The sequence below is a fragment of the Globicephala melas genome, chromosome 10 (assembly GCF_963455315.2).
Source record: "Globicephala melas chromosome 10, mGloMel1.2, whole genome shotgun sequence".
NCBI lineage: Eukaryota > Metazoa > Chordata > Mammalia > Artiodactyla > Delphinidae > Globicephala > Globicephala melas.
The window spans coordinates 51,750,945-51,775,197 of record NC_083323.1 but is presented as its reverse complement, the minus strand read 5'-3'; the positions used below and the strand labels follow the sequence as shown (position 1 = coordinate 51,775,197).

Sequence of the window (24,253 nt, the reverse complement as noted above, 5' to 3'; positions counted from 1 at the left end):
CTAGGGAAAAACCTGTTTCTGTGCCTTTTCCAGCTTTTAGAGGCTACCCACATTCCTTGGTTCGTGGCCCCCTTCCAACTTCAAAACCAGTAGTCTTTCTTATGCTGCATCACTCTGCTGCTGACTCTTCTTCTGTCTCCCTTTTCCACTCTTAAGGATTTTGTGATTACATTCGCCCTATGCAGATAATCCAAGATAATCTCCCTATTTTAAGGTCAGCTGATTAGCTAGCAACCTTAATTCTATCTGCAACTGTAATTCCCCTTTGCCATGTAACGTAAAACAGGTTCTGGAGATATCTTTTGGGAGCCGTTATTCTGCCTACCACAACTTTAAACAAAGTTAAACTATATTGTGTAAGATGGACATTAAATCTATCAACAATGCTGAAATCTTAGATTTGTTCGGCACCTTTATAGACATTACACATTCTTCTATATGCCTGAAAGGTAAACTCTGTAAATCGAGTACAGAGTTTACCTTGTAAACTAAATAAATTGGTATGCCTTTTTGTAATATTCTTGGCTTGGGAGGCCTAGGGAGCTTTACTGTACTTTTCAGATTCTGACAGCTTAAAAAGAAATACATATAACAACTACTGAAATATGTATACTGTCTCTTTTTGGGGAGAGTAACAATATCCTAAAATCACTATTTTCTGTTAAAAGAATACATGTTTACACTGCAGACACTAGAAGAAGTTGAGTGTTTAATGTTTTCTAAAACATTTGGTCAGAAGTTTAATTTTTTAAAAATTTTAGTTCAAGAGAACGCAAACAGTAGCAGTGAGGAAAAGGCAGTTTTACTTCCAGCTTTGGCTCAAATAAAGCAAAGAAATTAGCATAGTGATATCAGCCCACGGTGGTATTTTAAGTAGAAAAAGAAAGCATTTACTTTTTTCATTTATTTATTTATTTTTAATTTATTTATTTTATTCATTCTTTTATTTTTCTCTACATTGGGTCTTCATTGCTGCGTGCAGGCTTTCTCTAGCCGCGGTGCAGTGCATGGGCTTCTCATTGCAGTGGCTTGTTGCGGAGCACGGGCTCTAGGCACGCGAGTTTCAGTAGTTGTGGCTCGCAGGTTCTAGAGCACAGGCTCCGTAGCTGTGGTGCACGGGCTTAGCTGCTCCGCGGCATGTGGGATCTTTCCGGACCAGGGCTCAAACCCATGTCCCCTGCATTAGCAGGCGGATTCTTAACCACTGTGCCACCAGGGAAGCCCTACTTTTTTCATTTAATTTTATTATTTTCTTACAGACATGTTCCAAACAAGCTATGATTTCCTTGGCAAAACAGCTCTATCAGGGCTTCCCTGGTGGCGCAGTGGTTGAGAGTCCGCCTGCCGACGCAGGGGACACGGGTTTGTGCCCTGGTCTGGGAAGATCCCACATGCCGCGGAGCGGCTGGGCCCGTGAGCCATGGCCGCTGAGCCTGCGCGTCCGGAGCCTGTGCTCCGCAACGGGAGAGGCCACAGCAGTCAGAGGTCCGCGTACCGCAAAAATAAATAAATAAATAAATAAATAAATAAATAAAAATTAAAAAACAGCTCTATCAAGAGTCTCGCCAACCTCTCCCTTGAGGGACACAGAGACTAGGGCAAAGGAAAGAAAAACGAGGCTAGACACCTGTCCCCAATGGAAAAAGGAAGAACACACCTGAAGAGCAGCTCAGACAAAGAGAGCCAAGGGGGAAAAACAGTAATTGGAGAGAGACTGCTTCAAGCTGTTGCTGGTTTATAAGGTAAATCTATTCCTGGACGAAAGGGATACAGTAGCAGCACACTAAAAACTGGGACAGATTGTATCTCCTTCAAGGCTCCGCTATGACACTCCTTCCAGGAAGTTTTCCCAGCATGGCCTGAGCCCAGTTTGGATGAATGATCCGCCTGAGAGTGCCAGGCGTCCCATGCGCATCTCATTAATGCATGCATGCATTCATTAATTCATTTATTCACTTAACTCATATTGAGCACCTAACACGCTCTAAGCCCTAAAAATAAAAAAATAAACAAGGCATAATAGCATTTATCACATGGCATTTATTTGTCCTGGTGTTGGCTTTCTGTCTCTCCCACAGCAGCTTCTGGGATGGCGCCCTATTTCATTTTTGTATCCTCAGTGTCTAGACAGTGCTTGGCAAGGCTAGATGCTTAATGAACTTAGGAATGACCTCAAAGCGTACTTCTGATAGGGGGCTATGTTCTCCAAATCTGTATTTGAGGGGACAGGGGATGACCGGTACACAAGATGAGAACGGTAAAAGCATCTTTATTCGGAGTGCATACAGAACCCCCCCAAGAAGGGGGGTTCTCGCGAGCCCGCCCGCGCGCCTCACCAGGTCAATGGCCGCGATGTTCCGGAGCGCCACGACTCGCCGGATGGACTGGAGCGGGTTCTCGGTCAGGTAGATGAGCCGGTCACTGAGCAGCACGTACTTTAAGGTGTGTTTCCCCGTGTCGGACACCACGATGCACGGCTCGTAGGGGCGGATGACGTTGTAGATCTCGGGCCGGCAGACGCCTCCGCAGGAACGCGTCCAGGCGGCTGTTCTTACGCGCGGGGAAACCGGCCCGCGCGGGGCTGGCCATGCGGGGCGCCCGCTGCAGGGCCGAGGGCTGAGAGTGGTGGACGCCTCCGCGCAGCCCCGCCTCCGCGCCGCCCGCGGTAGAACCCACGCGCGCCACAAAGCCGTCGCTAACCCCGGGCACTGGGGGCCGGGCCCCGGGATTCGGAGACCAAATCCTGGGTCCGTCTCCTTGGAGCATCACCACCCCCCTCCCGGCCCCGCCCCCGCTCCCCCCCAATCCTGGTCTCAACCCCAGACAACAGTGGGCGGGCCACGACGCCGGTCCCCCACGTTCCTTGCTGGCGAGCATCCTGGGCCCTCCTCTCACCCCGGCCCCCTACCCTCGCCTACTCCAGCTGTTGCAGACCAAGCCATTTCTTACAAACTGTGTGGAAGCCTCGGTTTTAGTCGGGTTTTCTATTAGAAACTTGAATGACATGTGATTTACCGATTTATTTTTAAATAGAACAATCCTAGGGCTCTCTTAAGATCAATCACACAGGTTTATTTATCATTCGATTATAACACTGCATGGCATAGCTCTCTAAGTTTTATGAGTAGAAACGTAGCTTTTCTTTCTCCAACTACATAAAATCAGACAGAAGAAAATCTTATAAATTGTTTTGAGCACACCCAAGCCTACCTAATGGATATGTTTCTGTTCCCAGTGCCCAGGACAACGCCCTGTAGGCAGTCGGAACTCAATCTGTGTAGGATGAATGAATGGGTGAAGCCTGCATCTTGAACAAATTGAAGCTTAGAGGTTGAGAAATGCTGATCATGCAGCCTTGAGACTGCAGGGTAGTAAAAGTACTGCTTAGTTTTTACAGACCATGAATAGCTTATTACAAATTAGGTTAGAGAGATGAGAAGGAACAGCAACAGAAACTTGCCTCCAATAACTCTAGGTGAGAACTTTCATTTTAATTTCAAATCCTAGAAAAGTCATTCTCTCTTCCTGCTCACTCACCCAGAGACCTGGTAATGCAAACCATATATTTATATTTTGTTTGATTTGCTCCAGCTACCTGCAACCCAGAATTGAATTACATATTCTTTATTGCATTTTATATTCTCCTTTTCCTCATATTTTACTATGGCATACTGTATGTTGTAAGCAATTTCAAATCCTTTGTGGAGAGTATAAATAAATTAAAATGCATAAACTTATTGTAAACTAAATCGCCGCAAAAGGGAACTGAGGAGAAATGTTTGGATGTGACTAAAGAAGTCTGAGGAACTCGATAGCAGCAAAGAAGTAGAAACAATATTTCTTTTTTTGGCGAGAATGTATTTGGTGAATAAGGAGAGAAGAGCCACCTGCTGACAAAATTTTAAATGACCTAGCATTTAAAGTTTTCTTAGAATCTGATCATACATCTGACTCTTCATAACTTCATACCTGGAGCCCCAGAGGCATGGCTGTTTCCTCTGAAATAAAGACTATTCGCTATGTAACCCTTTCTAGAATTTGTTGCCTCAAACCAACAGAAGGCAAAGGCCCTTCAGCTTTGCCAAATAGCCACACCTCACAAGAGTGGTTGAAAAGAACCTAGGGGTAAGACAGGAATAAAGGCACAGACCTACTGGAGAACAGACTTGAGGATGTAGGGAGGAGGAAGGGTGAGCTGTGACAGGGCGAGAGAGAGGCATGGACATACATACACTACCAAACGTAAGGTAGATAGCTAGTGGGAAGCAGCCGCATGGCACAGGGATATCGGCTCGGTGCTTTGTGACCGCCTGGAGGGGTGGGATAGGGAGGATGGGAGGGAGGGAGACGCAAGAGGGAAGAAATATGGGAACATATGTATATGTATAACTGATTCACTTTGTTATACGGCAGAAACTAACACACCATTGTAAAGCAATTTTACCCCAATAAAGATGTTAAAAAAAGAAAAAAGAAAAGTAAATGGCTACTGCAGAGGTGGAATGTGAGGAAAGTGGGGAAAGGCATCAGTCCAGACTGCTATTTTGTGTCTCTTGGGCTCCCTGTTCCACACCCACTTCCTGGGACTAAGAAACAGAATTACTGGATCAGGACCGGAAAAGACAGCATATCTGCTCTGTCAGGAATCCCATCATAAATGAGCTTTTGGTGATAAGGGTACTAGGTTTAACAAATGTTGCACATGAAGAAGGGAATTTAACAAAGGGTCTGGTGGTTAAGGTGAGCTCAGTTAAATTTTTAACTTTGTGGCACACAGAGAAGGCAGTATCTTGGTTTCCAGTCACTTGTTGTTCTATACTGTTGCCAGTGTAACTGCAAAGTTCGGATCACAGGAAAGGGGTTTCATATAGGAGAAAGATCCCTGGATTTGGAGTCAGGAGAACTGGATTAGAGCACTAATCCTGTTGCTCAGTACCTGAGATTTTTGGAAAGTCACTTCACCTTTTTGAGCCTCATTTGACCATTCGTAAAATGAAACTAGTACTAATTTATGCCCTGCTAACCAAAGAGCTGATGTGAGGAGCAAAGGCAATGACTTATGAGTTCTGAAAGCACTACAGACATGCAAAGTATCCATATTCCCTTATCTTTGGGTAAGCTTTATGAGGATAGTTAACATAAATACACCCTACATAAGCATTTATTCCTTATCTTCTAAATCCATCCAAACTCAGGAAGCATTTGGTACAGATCCTGTGCAATCAAGCACTTAAGAGATGTTTCTTGATAAAACTATCCAAAGGAATGGAACATGACTTACCTGGAACTAATACCCAAAGGCACTCTCCTTAACCAGAAGAACAGAATAGCCTTAGGTCTAAGGATGAGAGGACAGTAGTGTTGAGCATAGGTCTGCAGAGCCAGATGCCGTGGTTCAAATTCCAGGTCTCACTCAGTAGTTTAAAAAATTACCTTGTACAACTTTATTTATTTATTTATTTGGCCACACTGCACGGCATGCAGGATCCTACTTCCCCAACCAGGGATCAAACCTGGGCCCTTGGCAGGGAGAGTACGGAGTCTTAACCACTGGACTGCCAGGGAGTTCCTGGACAACTTACCTTAATTGCTCAGTGCCCCAGTTTCCTGATCTGTGAAATGGGGGTAATAGTACCAACCCCATAGAGTTATTATGAGGATTAGCAATGTTTCTAAGTACTTAGAACAGGTACCTAGAACAGAGCGACAATGTGTACGTGTTTTAAAAATAAATTGAACAAGTATGTGATTTCCTGGTACACATATGGTCATTTAGTTCCCCATATACAAAGTAGTAATATTAAACTCTTCCTTGTTGGGTGCTAGCCTAACTTTTTAAACTTCAGATTAAGGCTCAAGACAACATCTAATCTACATGCACAAATATACAAACAAAAGAATGGCATTTTTACCTTTTTTTTTTTAGTTGCATTTTTGGTGGAGAAATGAGCAGTGGGCCATAGGTCATAAGAATCCTGTAAGGATTTCAAACTAGAAGTACCCTTCAGTGGGTCTAGGGATCCCAAGTGTTCCCATCTCCCAGCGTGAAACTAAAGACAGTATGTATAGAGAGATACTTGAAGCCTGTAGTAGGTAAATAGAACCTGCACTTTTAAAGGTGTCTGAATTAGGAATCCCTTGGTATTTCTACTTAGTATTAATGGATACTGACCATTTAAATATCTACATTAGTAGTCAACTGACATATAGAGAAGAGGAGGTATCATTATGATAAAGTCTAAGGAAACATGCAAATGCTTTGGATTAAAACAAACAACTTTTTTTTTACTAAATAATGCCCCAGTGCTCTGTTCTGCTTCAGGCTTCCTGCTTCACACCCACTTACTCTAAAAGAAACCAATGATTGGACTAGAACCCAATAAAGACAGCTCACCTGACCTATTTTCCGACTTCTTTCTCAGCCAGGAAACCCATCATGAATGAGATTTTGGTGACAATGACACTAGGCTTAATAAGCTTTGAGACAAATAAGAGAATCTGACACAGAACTCAGTGGTTATCAGCTCATATTATATTATTTGGGTTCAATTCAATACATTTCACAGATATTTACAGAGAAATTATTACCCATAAACAGAATCAGGATAAAACTTATTTTCAGTCTTCAAGAATTGACTAATAGGTGAGTAAGACAACCACACAAATTTAATACAAAACAAAAACATATTAAAATATATTAATGACATGAGAGGTATGAAAAAAAAGCGCAACATCAAAGAAATGATCAAATAAGCCTGGTTATGGAAATGTGGAAACACTTCTTGAGGGAGGTAGCATTCAATAAATTCTCAAAGAGTGAATGAAACTGTTTCTTTTTTTCCTTTTATTATAGTCAGTTTTAAAATTTTTTTTTAATGAATGGACTACATGTTCACTGTGAATTTTTTTTTAAATCCAAAAAGGTACAAGGAAGATAACAAAAATCACCTGCAGTCTCACAACCTAAAGATAACTTTCAAGTAATGGATAAGTTTCCTTCAGTAAGTCCATGAGAGAAGCTTTGAAAGCCTAATGTAAGGTAGAGGAAATAAGGAAAGGAACAGAAAAGATAGATGTGAGGCACTATGCTGAAATTGAACTGGATCACTGAACATGAAACCAACAAACTGACCCTAAGAGCACTGAGTTATGTTGAGGAGTTGAATGCATTGGTAGAAATAGCCACATCAGGAGGGAGATGTATTTTGTGGGTAAGATCACGACTTTGGTTCTGGACATGTTAAGAGTTGACATGCTGGTGAGATGTGTAGGTGTCTTGTAACACAAGTTAGGAGTACAGAATCTTAGAACCCGAAGTAGAGAATGGGAGATTATCTTCATAGAAATGAGTGTTGAAGCCATGGAAATAATTACTGAGAGCAAGTGCAGAAAACAGAAAGCCAGATGGCTAAGGAGGCAGCCTTGGGGAAGACATGGTAAAGAGAACAAAAGTAGGAGTGCAGTGAAGACAGAGTAGTCATCAAAAAAAATAAAAGGATTTTGAGGATAACACAGGGTCAGAGTCAAGAGAGGAATTTCAAGGAGGAAGGAAATAGTCAACAGAAAAGTTGAAATAAATTAATAAAAATGGTCACAGGGTTGGATCATTTGTAAGAGTTTTAGTAGAGTGATTTGGGAACAGAAAACAGATTACAATAAGTGAGAGACTGGAAGATTAAGTGTAGGCAACATATATGGTGTCCTGAAGACAGGAAATCTAGAATCAAGAATCTAGGGTTCTAGCCCACCATTTACTAGCTATGTGGATAAGTTACTTAAAATAGATCCACCTGTTTTTTAATTAATTAATTTATTTATTTATTTATTTTTGGCTGCATTGGGTCTTCGTTGCTGCGCATGGGCTTTCTCTAGTTGCAGCGAGTGGGGGCTACTCTGTTGTGGTGCGCGGGCTTCTCATTCCGGTGGCTTCTCTTGTTGCAGAGCACGGGCTCTAGGTGCACGGGCTTCAGTAGTTATGGCGCGCGAGCTCAGTAGTTGTGGCTCATTGGCTCTAGAGCACAGGCTCAGTAGTTGTGGCACACGGGCTTAGTTGCTCCGCAGCATGTGGGATTTTCCGAGACCAGGGCTCGAACCCATGTCCCCTGCATTGACAGGCAGATTCTTAACCACTGCACCACCAAGGAAGCCCCTGTTTCCTTTTCTGTAAATTAAAAATGATGATCATGATCATGATCATGATATCTGCTCCATCCCTACAAGGTTAAGAGGAACAAATTAGAAAAGTTATATGGAGACATATTGTAAACCATAATGAAATATATAAATGTTATCTACCCTAATTCTTTCAAGTACTCTGGCAATTGAAAAAAAAGGGAAATATGGGACAGGAACAATGTTTTATTTTTATAAGAGAGGTGCCTCACCATATTTATAGGAAGAAAAATTGACTTAGCACAATAGTTCTACAGCGTCATCACCATTTAGTGGACCTTCATTTGAGAGACAGGGGTTAGAAGCACAGACTCTAGCGCCAGACTATGCGCGTTTGAATCCCAGTTCTGCTACTTAACTTTTATGCACTGCTGTTTCCTCATCTGTAAAATGGGCATAATGATAGTACCGTGTGAGGATTAACATCTGAACATTCAGGACTGTTTCTGGCACATAATAAATGCTCCAAAATGTTGCCAATTAGTACATACAAGCATTGCCATGTGCAAGCACACATGCTTTAAGTTAAAATAATCACAGCTCTTTGTCAACATTTTGATAACTGGCATTTTATGTTAGTCTGAGATGGGAAACTGTCCATCCCCTTATGGATGGGGGAACCAGAATACGGAATGGTCAAATTTAATATCCCTCTCAGATCCTCTTCAGGTAGATTCCAAGTAGTTTCCTTATTTGTTACGAAATAACATGAATTTACAAAATTCAGAGGTTTTTTACAATCCTAGGTATTTGAACTACCATAAAGGGCCAGTGTTATTAGATAAACTGTAGATAAGCTATAGATACTAGATAAGCTGTAGATAAACTTCCCCATATGAAGTATCCACAAAATAAATTTACAAATGAAAAAGGCAAATATAGATGGTAACAATACAATAGACTGTATTTTGAGGGTCTTTAGGATGATACAGTGGAATACACTGAACATATGACAGACTTTGGAGCCACTTAGACCACGATTAGCATTAGGCCTCCATATTGTTCACTTATTGAGTTGTAACTACAGGCTGGCATGGTACTAGACGCTGGGGATACACTGTAATAGCACAGGAATCCTAGCCTGACATTTTAAACGAGTAAATTACAAGCGTGATGCAAAAGTGATTCGAGATACTTTATATATGAAATGCCTGGTGCAGTGTCTCGCACATGGCCGGTCACTAAATAAATGTAGCTGTTAAATGGTAACATTAATTTTATTCTACTTTTCCTTCCATTCCCCTCCCCCAAGTTTTGTTTTTCACTGTAGTTCCAGTGAGGGCAACCTAGTCTGTATTCAGTACATACTTAACAATCAACAATGAAACCTAAATAACGAGCACTTATTGTGTGCCAAACACATGTATTAATTTAATCCTGCCAACAACACTTTGAGGTCAATATGATTATCATCCACCGTTTCACTGATGAGTAAACTTAAGTACAGATAGATTATGTAACGCGCCTGAAACTGAGGTTAACAACTAGTGAGCGGGGTGGTAGGTGACGGGAGTGGGGCGAGCTGTTATCCAAATCTACGCAGCTTGTGCCCACACTACCTCTACTCAGTATTAATAAACTAATCGGTGAATGAATAAACGAAGTAACAGTATCACAGAAGGAACCTACGAATAGGACTTCCTAAGAAAGCGCTCCTTCTTTTCACGAATGACAAATACTGGTACGTTTAAAAAGAAAATTAAAAATTTTCATCGCTCCTCGGAGGATCCTCACGCGGGGGAACACGTGGGACCACAAAAGAGAATAATTAAACAACTGACTCACACGTGGTTTGGACCACGTGGTGAGGCTCTCCGGGGCTCCATACTCTAACCTGCCAACTACCTACCTAAGCCTTTACGGAACGTACTAAGCAAACCCAACCGTGGGTCTCTGTCCCGGCGCAGAAACAGCAAGGGACTCTACAGCCGGGAGAGATTCCCACGAACCCCCATCCCAGCATGCACCAGAGACCCCGGCGACCACGTCTCCTGGCGAGCGCCCGGCGAGCGCGTGCGCCCCATCGCCCGGAAGTGTCGCCTGCACATTGCATGCTGGGAGTTGTAGGCTCTCGGTCCGGGTTCGCGGGCCGTAGTCCGCGCTCTCCATGAGGCTGCTGGCTTTGGTCCGCGCGGCTCCGACGCGGGGAGCGCGCTTCGCGCTGACTCAGCGGCGACGGCGGCGGCAGCGTTAGCTGGCCCTCGCGCTCTTTCCCTTCCTGGGGCGCCGATCCCGCCTGCCAGCTTGCTAGCTTGCCTGCCCGACGCCACGCAATAGAAGGCGCCAGGGGACGCGGAGCGGCGAGAGGCGCGCGGCCCCGGCCAGCTCTGTCTCCGGGGTTAGCGCTGCGGCCGTGGCGGAGGACTACGGTGACAAGGACGAGGGCCGCTCTCCCTGCTCCCTGCTTGCGGCGCCGCTCCGCTCTGCTGACCGGCCCTCGGGAGTGCAGGCTGAGAGGCGGGATGGAGTGATAGGGAAGGTGACTCGGGGCTCGGGGCGGGACTCGGACCCGACTCGGTCCACGCGAGGCTGCGGGGAAGTTGGCCGGGAGGACTGGCCCGGGGATCCCCCATGTCGGGGAGTGGTGCGGGTCGGGCCCTGCATGGCGATGCTCCCAGAGGCTGGGCGGACTGGGTGGGGGTGGGTACAAGCTGCGGCCGCCGAGGCTGAGCGCGTCCCCAGTGCGTGGCCGCTCGTTGCCGGGTGTTTCATCACCCGAGTTGCCACGAGGCTCCCTTTAGGGGAGGGATCCGGGGGAAGGAAGGGGCCAAGGCCGGCCGAGGAGGGCCCCCATTGCCTGTGGCCCCCGATATAGTAAAAGTGGCCGAGCCCGTTTGTAATACTTGTAGCGTGTCCCACCAGTTTCAACTGCAGAGACCTCAGACTTGATTACTCCCACCCCACCCCCGACCCCCGTCCCAGGACAAAAAAAAGTATTATTTCTGTGTAGTAATTTGCCAGCACGGCACGCCATTTTTGCTTTTCCCTTCCTCACAATTCTGCAGGAGTAGAGAAGCGTGATGTTTCCCTGTAACCCGATAAAAGGAGTACCTTTTGAAAGTGCTAATTGTAACAACTAGCACTGTTTGAAAGTGCTAGTTGTTACTGAGGGAAGTTACGTTTTATTAAAGCGACTTGTCAGAGTGGTGTTAAAAGGCTGGAAAGATTCAGTCCTGGTGTTTGATCAGTCTTCAGTAGGTATAAAGGAATTTTTCCAGATTGCTTTGATTCTTGATTTAATGGCTATACATGGGAGAGTTAGGGCTTGATATTTCGAGTATGTTGCTCGCCTTCCCCCGGAACATTTGCTAGATGCGTAATTGAAGTGTTTATCACATTGTAACAAATGTTTAAGCCTGCACCGCTATGCGGTGTTAGAACATTATGCACAACCTTTTACTGGGAACATTGTCACCTTTTTGCAGAGGTTGTAACTTTTCCGTTTTTTGCATACATGTAAGTAATTTACCATTGCATGTTGATTATTATCCAAGTGCCTTCTCCGTGGGGGATTCTTTCTGTGCTGACAACTGTAACAAGTTTTGTTTCCTTAAGTTGTTTTGTTTGCGATGTTTTTACTTGGGACCACTTGCTGTTTCCCTTGGTAGAATCGGAGTGACCAAGTTTACGCAATTTTCCCTAAAGCCATGCCAAATTCAAGGAATCTTTTATAGGACTTAATCTGGGATTCATAGAAATTCAGATTGTCTTTTCTTTCTGTGTGTGCATTTTTCAGGGGAATTGTCATCAAATTTTCAACAGTACCTTTTTGGTTTTCCATCTGTTCAAAATGCCAGTTTACTAGTATAAGAAATCTAGGGCTTCCCTGGTGGCGCAGTGGTTGGGAGTCCGCCTGCCGATACAGGGGACACAAGTTCGTGCCCCGGTCCGGGAAGATCCCACATGCCGCGGAGCGGCTGGGCCCGTGAGCCATGGCCGCTGAGCCTGTGCGCCCGGAGCCTGTGCTCCGCAGCGGGAGAGGCCACAGCAGTGAGAGGCCCGCGTACCGGAAAAAAAACAAAAAAGAAAGAAATCTAGATGACTCCAAGTAGTTCCCATTCCCCCGTGTGCCTAGCTCTGAATGATAGATAAGCTATTGAGGACCCACTAGGTGCCAGGCATGCTTTTACATACCTTATCTCATTGAAGTCTTTGCAACTTTATGAGTCAGATGCTCTTTTTCCCATTTCATAGAAAGGGCTCTCTCTCTCAGGTTTGGTAGTTGTCTATGTGGCCCTAGTTTGAAAATGACAAGATCAGAGTACCAATACAGGTCTTTCCAAACCCAAAATGTATGTTATATTATGTCTTAGGGACACAGTGACAAATAGACAGTCCCTCCTTCCCTTTAAGGTTAATGAGAGAAAAGTAGTAAGCAGACAGTGACAATGTATCAGCATTTAGGTGGGGCATCTAATCCAGTTTGGGAGAGTTGAACAATAGAGGTCAAAGTAGCATTTTTGAAAGAGGTGACCTCTAGGCTGAATTCTGAAGAACAAGCAGAGGTTAACTAAGTAACAAGGAAAGAGCAATGTGTCCAAAGAAGATGAAAGGCAGAATACCACTGGCCTTGCTGGGTTAGGGTGCAGAATGGTGAGGAGTCGTTGAAAAGTGTTTGGATCTTAATCCTGAGGGCAGTGGGGAGTTACACTGCCCCTCTGTAGTCTGCAAGTATGATGGTAATCGTAAGAGAAGGGGTCAAGCTTTCTTCTCCAAGGCTCTCAGCACATATCCTGATTTATCATTTGATTCAGGCAGAGCCAGGGAGACAGAAAAGCATGTTGTAGTAGGAGTCTTCTAACCTGGATCTGATCCTGGTCTTACCATTCCTGAAAGGCTGTGACCCCTTCCACACCACATCCCCCATTTAGGTACTTGACCCCTTTAGGCTCTGATCTTCTCTTTGGTTAGATCAGTTATGGTCAAATTGGTGATGATAATTTTTTTTTAAAAAAAGCCTTACAACTTTTTAATAGGAGTAGTAAGATCTGGTCTCCCTACCTCAGGTAGAGTTTGTTCTTTGTTTCTGCAGATAAACAGTTTATCAGAAACCAAGTTGCCTTTAGGGCTGGTCATGTTCTTACTTGAGAATGTTAGACCCTATATTGTGAAAAAACGCAGTATTTTCCGGAGACTAAAAAAAGTTCTTAAATAAGAAAAATCAGTGTTGTCAATTTTTATAGCTACTGTTAGAAAACAGTTTTTGAAATACATTTCTGGAATTGGGCTGGCAAGAGCAGAGATCTGTAAAAGGCAGAGCTAGCCCATTTTTCAAAAGCTAAATGACTTGTTTTCACTCTTTAGCTCCTTTTTCATTTGACTTCTCCTGAAGTACTTGGTAGACTCTCCAGAAAGGCACTCTGAGATCTGTATTTAGTCAGCCATTCTAATTTTTTTTGAAGGATTGTGATATTGATAAATGGCAGTAAGCAAGTATTATAATTAGTGTAATAAGATGATCTGGATTTGTCTTTTTTTTAACTTAATGTAGTTGCACAATTGCACTTTACTGTAGATGGTAATAACATAAATTAGATACTTCTATTTCAAGAAAAAGAATGACTTTCTGTACTTTATTGATGATCTTGAAGAAAAACATTTGAGAAGCTTAATGGCATACCTTAGATTTTTAGAAATTACACATTAGCGGAGTATTTAGCAGACCCAGTCTTCTGAGACTTAGGCTCTTTTAGTTGTAATTTGGATAGGTTCAAAAGTTCTTTTAACTCTTAAACTTCTTTGCATAATGTTACCGCTTGTTATGATATTCTGGATAAGCATCTATTTTGTTTATCAAGTATTGTTTTCTTTCAACTTTGTGTGTGTGTGTGCAGATGTTTGTGGATTCTTCTGTGGGATCAGAGGGCACGCCTATTGTAATCAGAAAACTCCAAGTATAGCAGCAGAGATGGATGAACAGGCTCTTTTAGGGCTAAATCCAAATGCTGATTCAGACTTCAGGCAAAGGGTAAGTTAAGTCGGCTTAATCATTTTTTAAAGCATGTTACGGAAAGATTTGCATTAGAGGACTTGAATCAAAAATATACATCTGATAAAGGTCTAATTTGGGTGGAAATGAATAGAGAAACAAATTTGAGGTATTTGACTGTATTCTGAATACAGAAACAGTGAGTGATTGTGATTTATTTTCTCTTAAGTTGGCTTAAAAGTATTAAAATCTCATGTAATTCAAGGCAGGTCTTTATGTCACATCACTATTTCTAATTATTTAAAAGTTGTAATGCAAAGGATTGTTCAAGGGACTTTCCATAGTAGCCGGTGTACATATTATATTTTCCCATTGCTTGGTTTGGTCTAAACAAGTTGCTTAACCCTCATGTTAGTGATAGTTAACATCCTTGTTATTTAGACATGTAAGTAAGCAGTTATGATATGCCATCAGGTTATGTAAAATGATCACATGACAAAGAATCCATTATGAGGTGCTGGGATATTTGGGTAAGTATAAACAATTAAACATAATTTAGCCTACACCTGTAATCATGACTATGGCTGAATGATAGAAGAATCTAAAGAGCAAGCCTATAATTAAATTTTTTAAAGATGCGTGGGTGGTTTGAAGTATAAGGTAAGTGGATGGAGAGTCATTTTCTTCTTTCTACTTCTCATAACAAAGAATCTTTTTAATTTTTTTTTTATTTTTTCATTTTTTAGTGGTACGCAGGCCTCTCACTGTTGTGGCCTCTCCCGCTGCAGAGCACAGGCTCTGGATGCGCAGGCTCAGAGGCCATGGCTCACGGGCCCAGCTGCTCCATGGCATGCGGGATCTTCCCGGACCGGGGCACGAACCCGTGTCCCCTGCATCGGCAGGCGGACTCTCAACCACTGCACCACCAGGGAAGCCCCAAAGAATATTTTTTATAAATGAGCTAAACGAGGTTAACAGTTTCACAAAAAATAGCAATTTAACAATTTCACAAAAAATAGCAATTTTTCTGCTTTTAAGCAGAGATTTTTTTAAGTTGTAAAAAATTTCCAGGGGTTTCCAGCATAGTATGTTAAAAGAAGTAACCAGCCCTCCAGATGGAGGTAAATAATAAGAATTGAGATTTAAATAGCTAATTACAAGATACCTATCAAACTGGTTAGGACATGAAAAGTCATTAAAAGTCCATGTTTTCTGTGTATGGACAAATATTTCCTTTCATGGGAGTGTAAGCTACGTGCCTTCAAACCCTTAGTCACATAGTCGAAGCATCACAGACCTGTACCTTTAGTCTGGCTTGCTACTTCATAGTTATTATAACTAAAATCTTTGACTATTTGTTTAGTTATTAAATAAACTTCTGTTATTTTTTACGTTCCTTTTTTGAAATCCTTTGTTTTATAATTAAATTACACCATCCAACAGGTTTTTTTTTTTAATTGTGCCATGATTTTCTTTTTCAGAAAAGTAAAACTAGTACACTGGCAGTGGTTTTAATATAGAAGTTAGGTTTTTAATCAATAAAAATGGGTTCTATCAGTCACAGGCTTATGTTAGGCATCCTGGTGCAGGCTTAATTTGATATCCCATTAGGCCAGCCTGCATAACAATTAGGATGAAAAACAAGGAATCTTAAGGAAAAGTGAGTTCTGATAGTCCTGATATTGGAATTCAGGAGTAGTGGGAACTTCATTCAGTTTCGTAGTAGGATAAATGACTACCAACCCTGGTTCCCAATTGTCTGTCTGTAGTTCTCTGTTTTCTACATGGGCAGTAAGTAGCTGAACTGACTCTGTTGCCACTTAGAGACAGTGGAGCGTTAGAAAGAAGGTACGAGGAGAACTGGGTGATATGATAAAAGCTTTGACTTGTTCGTCGTTGCCACAGGTTTTTTTTGATGCTAGTATCACATGGATTCAGAGTGCAAAGACTAGCTAAAACTGAAATTTTTCAAGTTATTATCACTTAAAAAAATAGAATATCTGTCTTTGGTTTAAAACTTGCTATTATTTAAAGAAAATGAGGCTTCCCTGGTGGCGCAGTGGTTGAGAGTCCGCCTGCCGATGCAGGGGACAGGGGTTCGTGCCCCGGTCCGGGAAGATCCCACATGCCGCGGAGTGGCTGGGCCTGTGAGCCATGGCCGCTGAGCCTGCGCGTCCGGAGCCTGCGCGTCCAGAGCCTGTGCTCCGCAACGGGAGAGGCCACAACAGTGAGAGGCCCTCGTACCACAAAAAAAAAAAAAGAAAGAAAGAAAATGGTATGTCAATGACAATTCTAGCAGCTGAATCACACCTCCCCCTCCTTTTTTGGTAAGTGAAATATTAGGTGGTAATGCAGTATACGATTGACTTCAGCATTGTCCCCTGCCCTGGCCCCTGGGGTATTCCTAAAGGAAACTCTAGGTTTCATGGAATAGATATTGTTAGACACCTGAACTAGATTATTTTGCAGCTGCTTGGGTTCCTATATTCTTAATTTCTAAAGATAGCTGTTACTTACACTTAAGATAGTATTTGGTGATCTTCTTCATCTGCTCACGTTCATTTATCTGGTCCTCTGTCAGTGGGAGCAGCCACTGAGACCACGTCTGAAAACCCATTCCCTCATTCATACAGTTACATAACACAGGAAACTATCACCTAAATACAGTGGATTTTTTGCTGGTTATTTTTTTTTAACCTCTAACTGAAAGGAAAAAATATATATGTGTGTGTGTGTGTGTGTATGCATATATAGATGTAAACATAGACACATATACACATGAATATATGACATATACACACGTGACTAAGACAAGTTACACAAAATAATAGTTATTCTTGCTAGGTGCAGTGCAGTCTGATATTCTGTATTGTTTCATTTTAAAAATTGCTGATCAAGACCAATAAAATTGTCTTCATCATGGATGGGGCACAAACCACATTTAAAAAATATATACTGACTAATTGAAATTAGGTTCCTCTAAGGCTTAATATTGTTTCTAACTAATTTCAGGGTTTATATCAGTATGTAATTGCTTTAAAATCATTTAGCAGTGTTTCTAGAGATTATGTGTTATTTTCCTGACTGAGATGTTTTTTACAAGTTGGTGAGATTACTGTTTGTCCATTGTCATGTGTGAAACCTGCATCTGTCATTGATTCCAGTTGCAACATACTAATGGAAAAGTGGCAGAAGTCACTCCCATTTTCCCAACAGTGGTAGAGAGCATATGGACTTGGTGCTGTATCCAGTCTAGAGTATACTTGCTCTTATGACAGGCCCCAGAATTTGTGAATACAGGGATGAGAAACACATTTCCTAAAACTTTGACCATTTCAGTTATTTGGTACTTCTGCAAACTTCATATCAAGCACTTGAACTCCGACTTTAATCTCACTTTTTAGGAAACTTACATGATATAGCTGAAGATTTTAAATAACTCTCCTTTTCTGTTAAACAGTAGATCAAATGACATACAGAGTATGTTTCATCTTTTATAATCACCTCTTTAATAGCATGTTTGCTATTAAATAGGAAAAATATTGTTTATATACCATTTTATAATTGCATATACCTCAGTAGTATAGCACTTGACACAGCACTTGAGTGTTTTCTCTTTGATCTTCCTAATAATTCATAGATACCTGCAGGGCATTTTTGTGTTGTCTCCTTTCCTGTAAAGAAACAGGTTGGAGTATCCAACTGATGGAATTTGTTTTTTACTTAACCTTTTTTCCTAGGAATGATCACTAAGTTGCACATACTCAGAAGCCTGAATTCAATGTTTAGCTATTTTTTATTTAGTCACTTTTTTGTTGTTAGTTTGCTACTCCCAGAAAACTTTATCGAGTATTGGCAGAGAATTGAGATTGACTATTCCAAATGCATTTTCTGCTTTGCAATCTTACAGGCCCTGGCCTATTTTGAGCAGTTAAAGATTTCCCCAGATGCCTGGCAAGTGTGTGCAGAAGCTCTGGCCCAGAGGACGTACAGGTGACTAAAACAAAATTTGCGTGATTTGTAGGAGAACTTAAATTTTTGTGAACTCGACAGGATTGTTACATTTACCTGTTTGGAAAATGTTTTCATAAAAACATTTTATGACTTATATTTTGGAAAACTATTCAGTGTAGAAATGAGAAAAATAGTAAACTAATAATTTGGCCATTCCAGAATTGACTTCTCATTAAAATATCCTTTGCCTTATTCTGAGTACCTGGCAGTAGATCCCAAGTGGCATATAGTTTCTATACAGTAGAAACTTCCTTATCTTCTTATGATGGGGAGGGGTAGTTGGTTTTCTAAAAAGTTGGTAAAGGAGGTAATCAAAAATTTTATATATCTTAATTTTTAATTTTAATTTAAAGTATATAAACACTTAGTTACTAATCTTTTGATATTGGACCAAGGACTTTTCTTTGCATATATGCCACTAACATTCACTTCATCATTCTCAACGTTGATCACACCCATAATTGATCCTCTGTAATTTCCACTTTGGGTCCCTGTAGTGGATTGAGGAACAGTGAGTACAGATTTCTAAACTTTTTATTTATTTGTTCCTATCTCTCCAAGTTATCTGTCTCACATCACATAGGTCCAAGGTTTTCCCCCTGCAGTGTGACTTCCTATGAACTCTTTCTAAAGCATTCAACTTAATTTTTATGAAAATATAAACTGTCATCATACTCATTTCATTAGTTTATATGATAATTAAGTTACTTACATACAAAAGAAGTACAACACACATAGTGAGGCTTGGGGAAACACAGCTGACTAGTTGTAAATAAACAACTCTACTAGTGGGAGTAGAAGTTTATAGAGGTCAGTGATGACTCCTAGCTAGAGTTCTTGGCATGCTGTGGATATCAGTCACTACATTTTATAGCCAAAAGGAAGTGCTCCAGTTTAGTGAAAGTTGGTTTTGAGAATATCTATATGTCTTAGAGTAAATAAGGGCTGGCTTTTAATTAAAGGCTCCCTATAGTTTATATTTTGAGTGGAAGATCTAAGTCACATAATTAGTTAAAGCTTCAGTGCCATCCATGATAAGATTAGAAACCCTAGGGTCTTAGAAGAGATGCAAATTAAATGTAACTTTTTAAAAAACTTTAAAAAATTAAGTTTCATTTTCTTAAGTGTGAAATTATTATTATTTTTTGGTTAATTGATGTAGTCTAAATGAAGATAACACCTCCATTCTTGTATTGACTAGTTAGCTTTGTATATGAGAAATTGTTCCATGACTAAGCCTGGCCTAGACCAACTGTATTAAGATGAACAGATTGTTGTTCACTAACGGGACTTGGTCAGAGTTTGTAGCTGGCTCACTGCAGCTCTGCCGTCACCCCTAGAGACACAGTTGGAAGTGGATGATGGGTGGGTGTTGGTTTTTACTCCCCTTTTATAAGGGCAATATATTGGTAACTTGGTTTTCTGTATGAATTTTGGGGGCTGGACTGCCAGTCTGGGTGACTCCGCTTGCTTTGGATTTGACTGCAGTAGAACTTTTAAGTATGACTTTGATGACCATTTCTGGTTTGACTCAGTCTCTGGCTGTCCTACCATTTGTAATTTTACATCTAGCCTTTCTATTGTAAAACGTAGAAGTTGTTCTGGGAATCCTAACGTCTAGAATTTAGGGGGAACGCCTTCTGTTTGCAAAAGCACTGTATGTACTTAAAATGCAGCTCAAATTTTTTTGGTTATTCCATTTGCCAGATTTCCATTGGATATTTTATAACATAAAAAGTTCTCTTAGCTTTTTAAACAAATGGATGTGAATGTAAAACTTGAGATCAATAAGCCAAAGGTTTAGTTTGAGAAACTTTTCAACTGTAGTTTATTCATTACTATTTTACCTTTGATTTGTTTTCCCTAATTCATATTCTGCTTATCTAATTTTTCTTTTTTTTTCTTTTTCAGTGATGATCACATTAAATTTTTCTGCTTTCAAGTACTAGAACATCAAGTTAAATACAAGTAAGGCTTTTCTCCCTGAGATTTGTGGGGAGAGGGCTTTTTTTTTTTAACTTTTAAAATAATTAATTAATTAATTTCTATTTGACTATGTTGGGTCTCTGTTGCTGCAGTCAGGCTTTCTCTAGTTGCAGCGAGCAGGGGCTACTCTTCGTTGTGGTGCCCAGGCTTTTCATTGTGGTGGCTTCTCTTGTTGCAGAGCACAGGCTCTAGGCGCACGGGCTTCAGTAGTTGTGTATGGGCTTAGTTGCTCTGTGACTTGTGGGATCTTCCTGCACCAGAGATTGAACCCGTGACCCCTGCATTGGCAGGCGGATTCTTAACCGCTGCGCCACCAGGGCAGTCCCGAGAGGCCATTTTTTAAATTAGTTTTTCCGTCTTTGGGGACACCATAACATAGGTTGTAAATTGATGGTATATGTCATATCCAGCTCATAGATGTATTTTGATTTATCCCAAAAAGTGTTTTAAAAATACTGAGTTCATTGGTTACATATAAAAATCCAGTCATTTCACAGGAAAAAAGTAGATTTCCAGCTTCTCTGGAAGAAATTAGAAGATCTAGCAATACTGAGCCTGTTTCTCTGAACAATGACTCTCTGTTAGAGTTGAGTGGCAGTGTGGGCACTTGTATTTAGAACCCCTGCCTAATTTAAGTAAAAACAGTCAATTGCTGCTCTGGGGATCCTTAGTTTGCCTAATGATTTATTCTGTAAACCACAGACCTGAGACCATGGGTGTATTTTCGTCTGAAAAATTGTGTAGCTGCCATTTTGTTTTAACATGAACTGAACCACAAAACAAAGATCAGTATTGATACCCCACCTGCCTCTCCCACCCTTGTCTTTAAAGCAATAATGAGAGGTATTACCAATTTGTTTTAGGGAATTTTAGATAGTCGAGTGCTGTACAAATTTTCTCATTCAAATTTATAAGAGGCTGTTACTTTTTTAAAACCACAGACACTAAACATTATCATTGTTATTTTTCTTCCCTATTTTGAACAGATATTCAGAACTAACTACTGTTCAACAACAACTGATTAGGGAGACACTCATATCTTGGCTTCAAGCTCAGGTAAAATAGTAGTTTTTACATTTAGTGCCTCAAATTGCCAGATATTTAAATTTTTATTTTTGCAAGAGTTTGCAACTTCACCTCAAAAATGTCACTCATTTATCCTCCATTTCATCATGTAGCTCTTTTAGAAAGTGCTGTTTTTGAAGATCATGGGTAGATGAAAACTTAGCAATAACTTTAAATTATATTGATAATTGAAGCTGTCATTCTGTCCATGACACATGGTGGAAACTTTGTTTTTAAAATGTAATATGTTTTTAACTACTTGACAAGAGTGGCTTTTCTGTTCACACTTAAGGTGAGCTCTCCTGGACAGCCTCTTAACAAAGAGCCCTTTTCAGAGGAGCCAATAGAGTTCTTTATTCAGTACATTCTTTTTCATTAATTTTAGCTAATCTTAACGTATTAAAGCAGTTGTGTAGCTAGGATGTTTATTTTCCTTAAAGAGCAAGCAGCTAGAAGAAAAATCATTGAATTTTTTTTCTTCTTAGAAAAAATTATAGGAACTACTAACGCTCTGCCCGTGAAACTTTTCTCTGAAAGTGTGAGAGAGGTGTAACGGTTAGCACCTTTGTTCATTTGATTGTTCTCCATCTGGCTAGTCACCTCAGAACTTTGGTAATTCTCAGGCATATTTGTTGCACAGCTGTTCTAGAGCCTAGTGAAGTTTGGTGGAGTTTTGCCTATTAATGATAAATAGGAAAACAACGTTTGAGTCTTTTCCATTTACATTTGATTTTATGAACTATTTCCCTGTTTGTCAGATGCTGAATCCCCAACCAGAGAAGACCTTTATACGAAATAAAGCAGCCCAAGTCTTCGCCTTGCTTTTTGTTACAGAATATCTCACTAAATGGCCCAAGTTTTTTTTTGACATTCTCTCAGTAGTGGACCTAAATCCAAGGGGAGTAGATCTGTACCTCCGAATTCTCATGGCTATTGATTCAGAGTTGGTGGATCGTGATGTGGTGCATACATCAGAGGCAAGTAACTTCCTATTAATTTTAAGTTTTTAATGTAGATATTGTAGGAGGTGGTGGGCATATAATAAAAGGATCAAGAAGAGTTTTTTATTGTTTTTTTTGAGATAAAACTTTATTAAGAATACTTATAAATTTACTCAACGTTTTGAATTTTGTTTTACAAAGGAATTTAAACTTGGGTTTTTTTTCCAGGTGTAGGGTGAAATTAGAGTATTCAGATTTTTTTTTTAACCAGGCAAGAACTTTCTCTAGAGAAATACACAAATTGATTTTTTCCTATGAATCTATAGACAAATGTGGCCTATATTTACTACTGCTTTATAGTCAACGAGTGAGGAAAAAGCATTGCTTATGAATCAGTGCTGGGTTCTTCTGTATTCTCAGTTAGTCACATAGCCCATCACCTTAGTCTTTCTCTATTTCTGTATTACCCAATATAACTTTCTCCTTTTTCTTAAAGAATACAATGGAAATAGCTTAATTCAAATGTGTATGATAATTTGAGGTCATTGTATGTCAAATATGTTTGTAACATTTAAGTAATTGCTATTCTCAAGTAATTTTAAGTATTTGTATAATATTGAGAAATAACTTTTATCACATGGTTAAGATTTCTAAGCAATGTTTATTTATAGTTTGTATTTAATAAGAAATTGTGTCTGAGGAAATGAGTAGAATGGAAGGAGGAATTAGAATCACAGGTTATGATTTTAGAGCAGATAAATAGGAAATAGCGGCAGTGAATGTGTTAACAAGTCTGGAAGTTTAGTGGTGAGGAAATTACTGTGTGCGACTATTATTCAGATGTTAAACATTATTTTGGGAGGTAGTCTACTTTAATTGTGTATATGATACTTTGTTTTGTCTTTTAGGAGGCTCGTAGGAATACTCTCATAAAAGATACCATGAGGGAACAGTGCATTCCAAACTTGGTGGAATCATGGTACCAAATCCTACAAAACTATCAGTATACTAATTCAGAAGTAACATGTCAGTGCCTTGAAGTAGTTGGGGCTTATGTCTCTTGGATAGACTTATCCCTTATAGCCAATGATAGGTAAGTTAACCTATATTTTAAAAATGTAAACCTACAAAATACAGTATGTAAAACTCATGAATTTGAAAATATTGTAACAATTTTATTTCACCATTGCCAGGTTTATAAATATGCTGCTAGGTCATATGTCAATAGAAGTTCTACGGGAAGAAGCATGTGATTGTTTATTTGAAATTGTAAATAAAGGAATGGATCCTGTTGATAAAATGAAACTAGTAGAATCTTTGTGTCGAGTATTACAGTCTGCTGGGTTTTTCAGCATTGACCAGGTCAGTAAATTTATGTATAAGGTTTTGAAAATGTTAGAACAAATTAGGATGGGCAGTAATTTAAATATGCTTTCCTTTTCTTTTTCTTTTTGTTTTGTTTTTAAATGCTGGAAACTTCCTTGACGTTATAATAATGAAACATTGTATCTAGAAAGCCATAACGTTATCTGTAACATTTGCCTTGAACAATAGATTATACCAGACTTAAACTTGAAGATCTGGGATGGTACTTACAATTGTGCGTTTCTAACAAACTCTCTGTGATACTGCTGATTCATGGACCACACTTTAAGAAGCATGGCAATGCATTTTGACCTAAATTAGACTTAATTATAAATGTTATATTTTCATCACATTCATTTGAGCTGTTAAAGTTTAGCGTCAGCAGAATTAGGGCTGAATGTGGTAAATTAGTAATTTAGAAACTGAATTTGAAGGTTTTTATTTTTAATTTTACCTGTGATATTGGTAAAGAATTACTGAGAAGTCTTTGTATTGTTGATATGTCCGGAGTACAACACCTCTGGTATTTTCCTAGCTGACAAATAGTAGTGTTTTCTTACACTGCTGATAATTGTCTTATTTAGTCCCTGGTAAAAGATTTAAAATGGTGAAGGTGAAAATCTCTTTCTGTAGGAAACATCATAAGGATAATTAATGAAAATAACCTAATTTTAAGTTCTAGAATTAGTGCTGATGTGACCTTGGGCAGATTATTATAATAGCAGTTTTATCTCTTTGTAGTGCAGTTGAGGTTCAAATTAAATAGTATCAGAAAGGGCTG

The 24,253-nt window shown here is 40.2% G+C and overlaps 1 protein-coding gene and 1 pseudogene across 6 annotated transcripts in view; one reads left to right on the top strand and one right to left on the bottom strand.

The window, feature by feature from the left end:
• The window catches only part of LOC132597984 (uncharacterized protein C12orf56-like), a 51,359-nt pseudogene extending 48,597 nt beyond the window's left edge, over positions 1–2,762 (bottom strand).
• The window catches only part of XPOT (exportin for tRNA), a 134,639-nt gene that overhangs the window by 86,083 nt on the left and 24,303 nt on the right, over positions 1–24,253 (top strand). For 4 of the 6 annotated variants that reach the window (XM_060306519.2, XM_060306518.2, XM_060306517.2 and 1 more), the window contains 7 exons: positions 14,007–14,140; positions 18,012–18,094; positions 20,027–20,083; positions 21,088–21,157; positions 21,925–22,143; positions 23,016–23,200; positions 23,301–23,469. In XM_060306519.2, the coding sequence (XP_060162502.1) occupies positions 14,081–14,140; positions 18,012–18,094; positions 20,027–20,083; positions 21,088–21,157; positions 21,925–22,143; positions 23,016–23,200; positions 23,301–23,469 (843 nt within the window). In that variant the 5' untranslated portion in view covers positions 14,007–14,080. Of the gene's footprint in view, positions 1–10,257; positions 10,652–13,988; positions 14,141–18,011; positions 18,095–20,026; positions 20,084–21,087; positions 21,158–21,924; positions 22,144–23,015; positions 23,201–23,300; positions 23,470–24,253 lie in introns of those variants that run through there. The other 2 variants (XM_030866406.2, XM_030866404.3) reach the window with 2 other exon arrangements.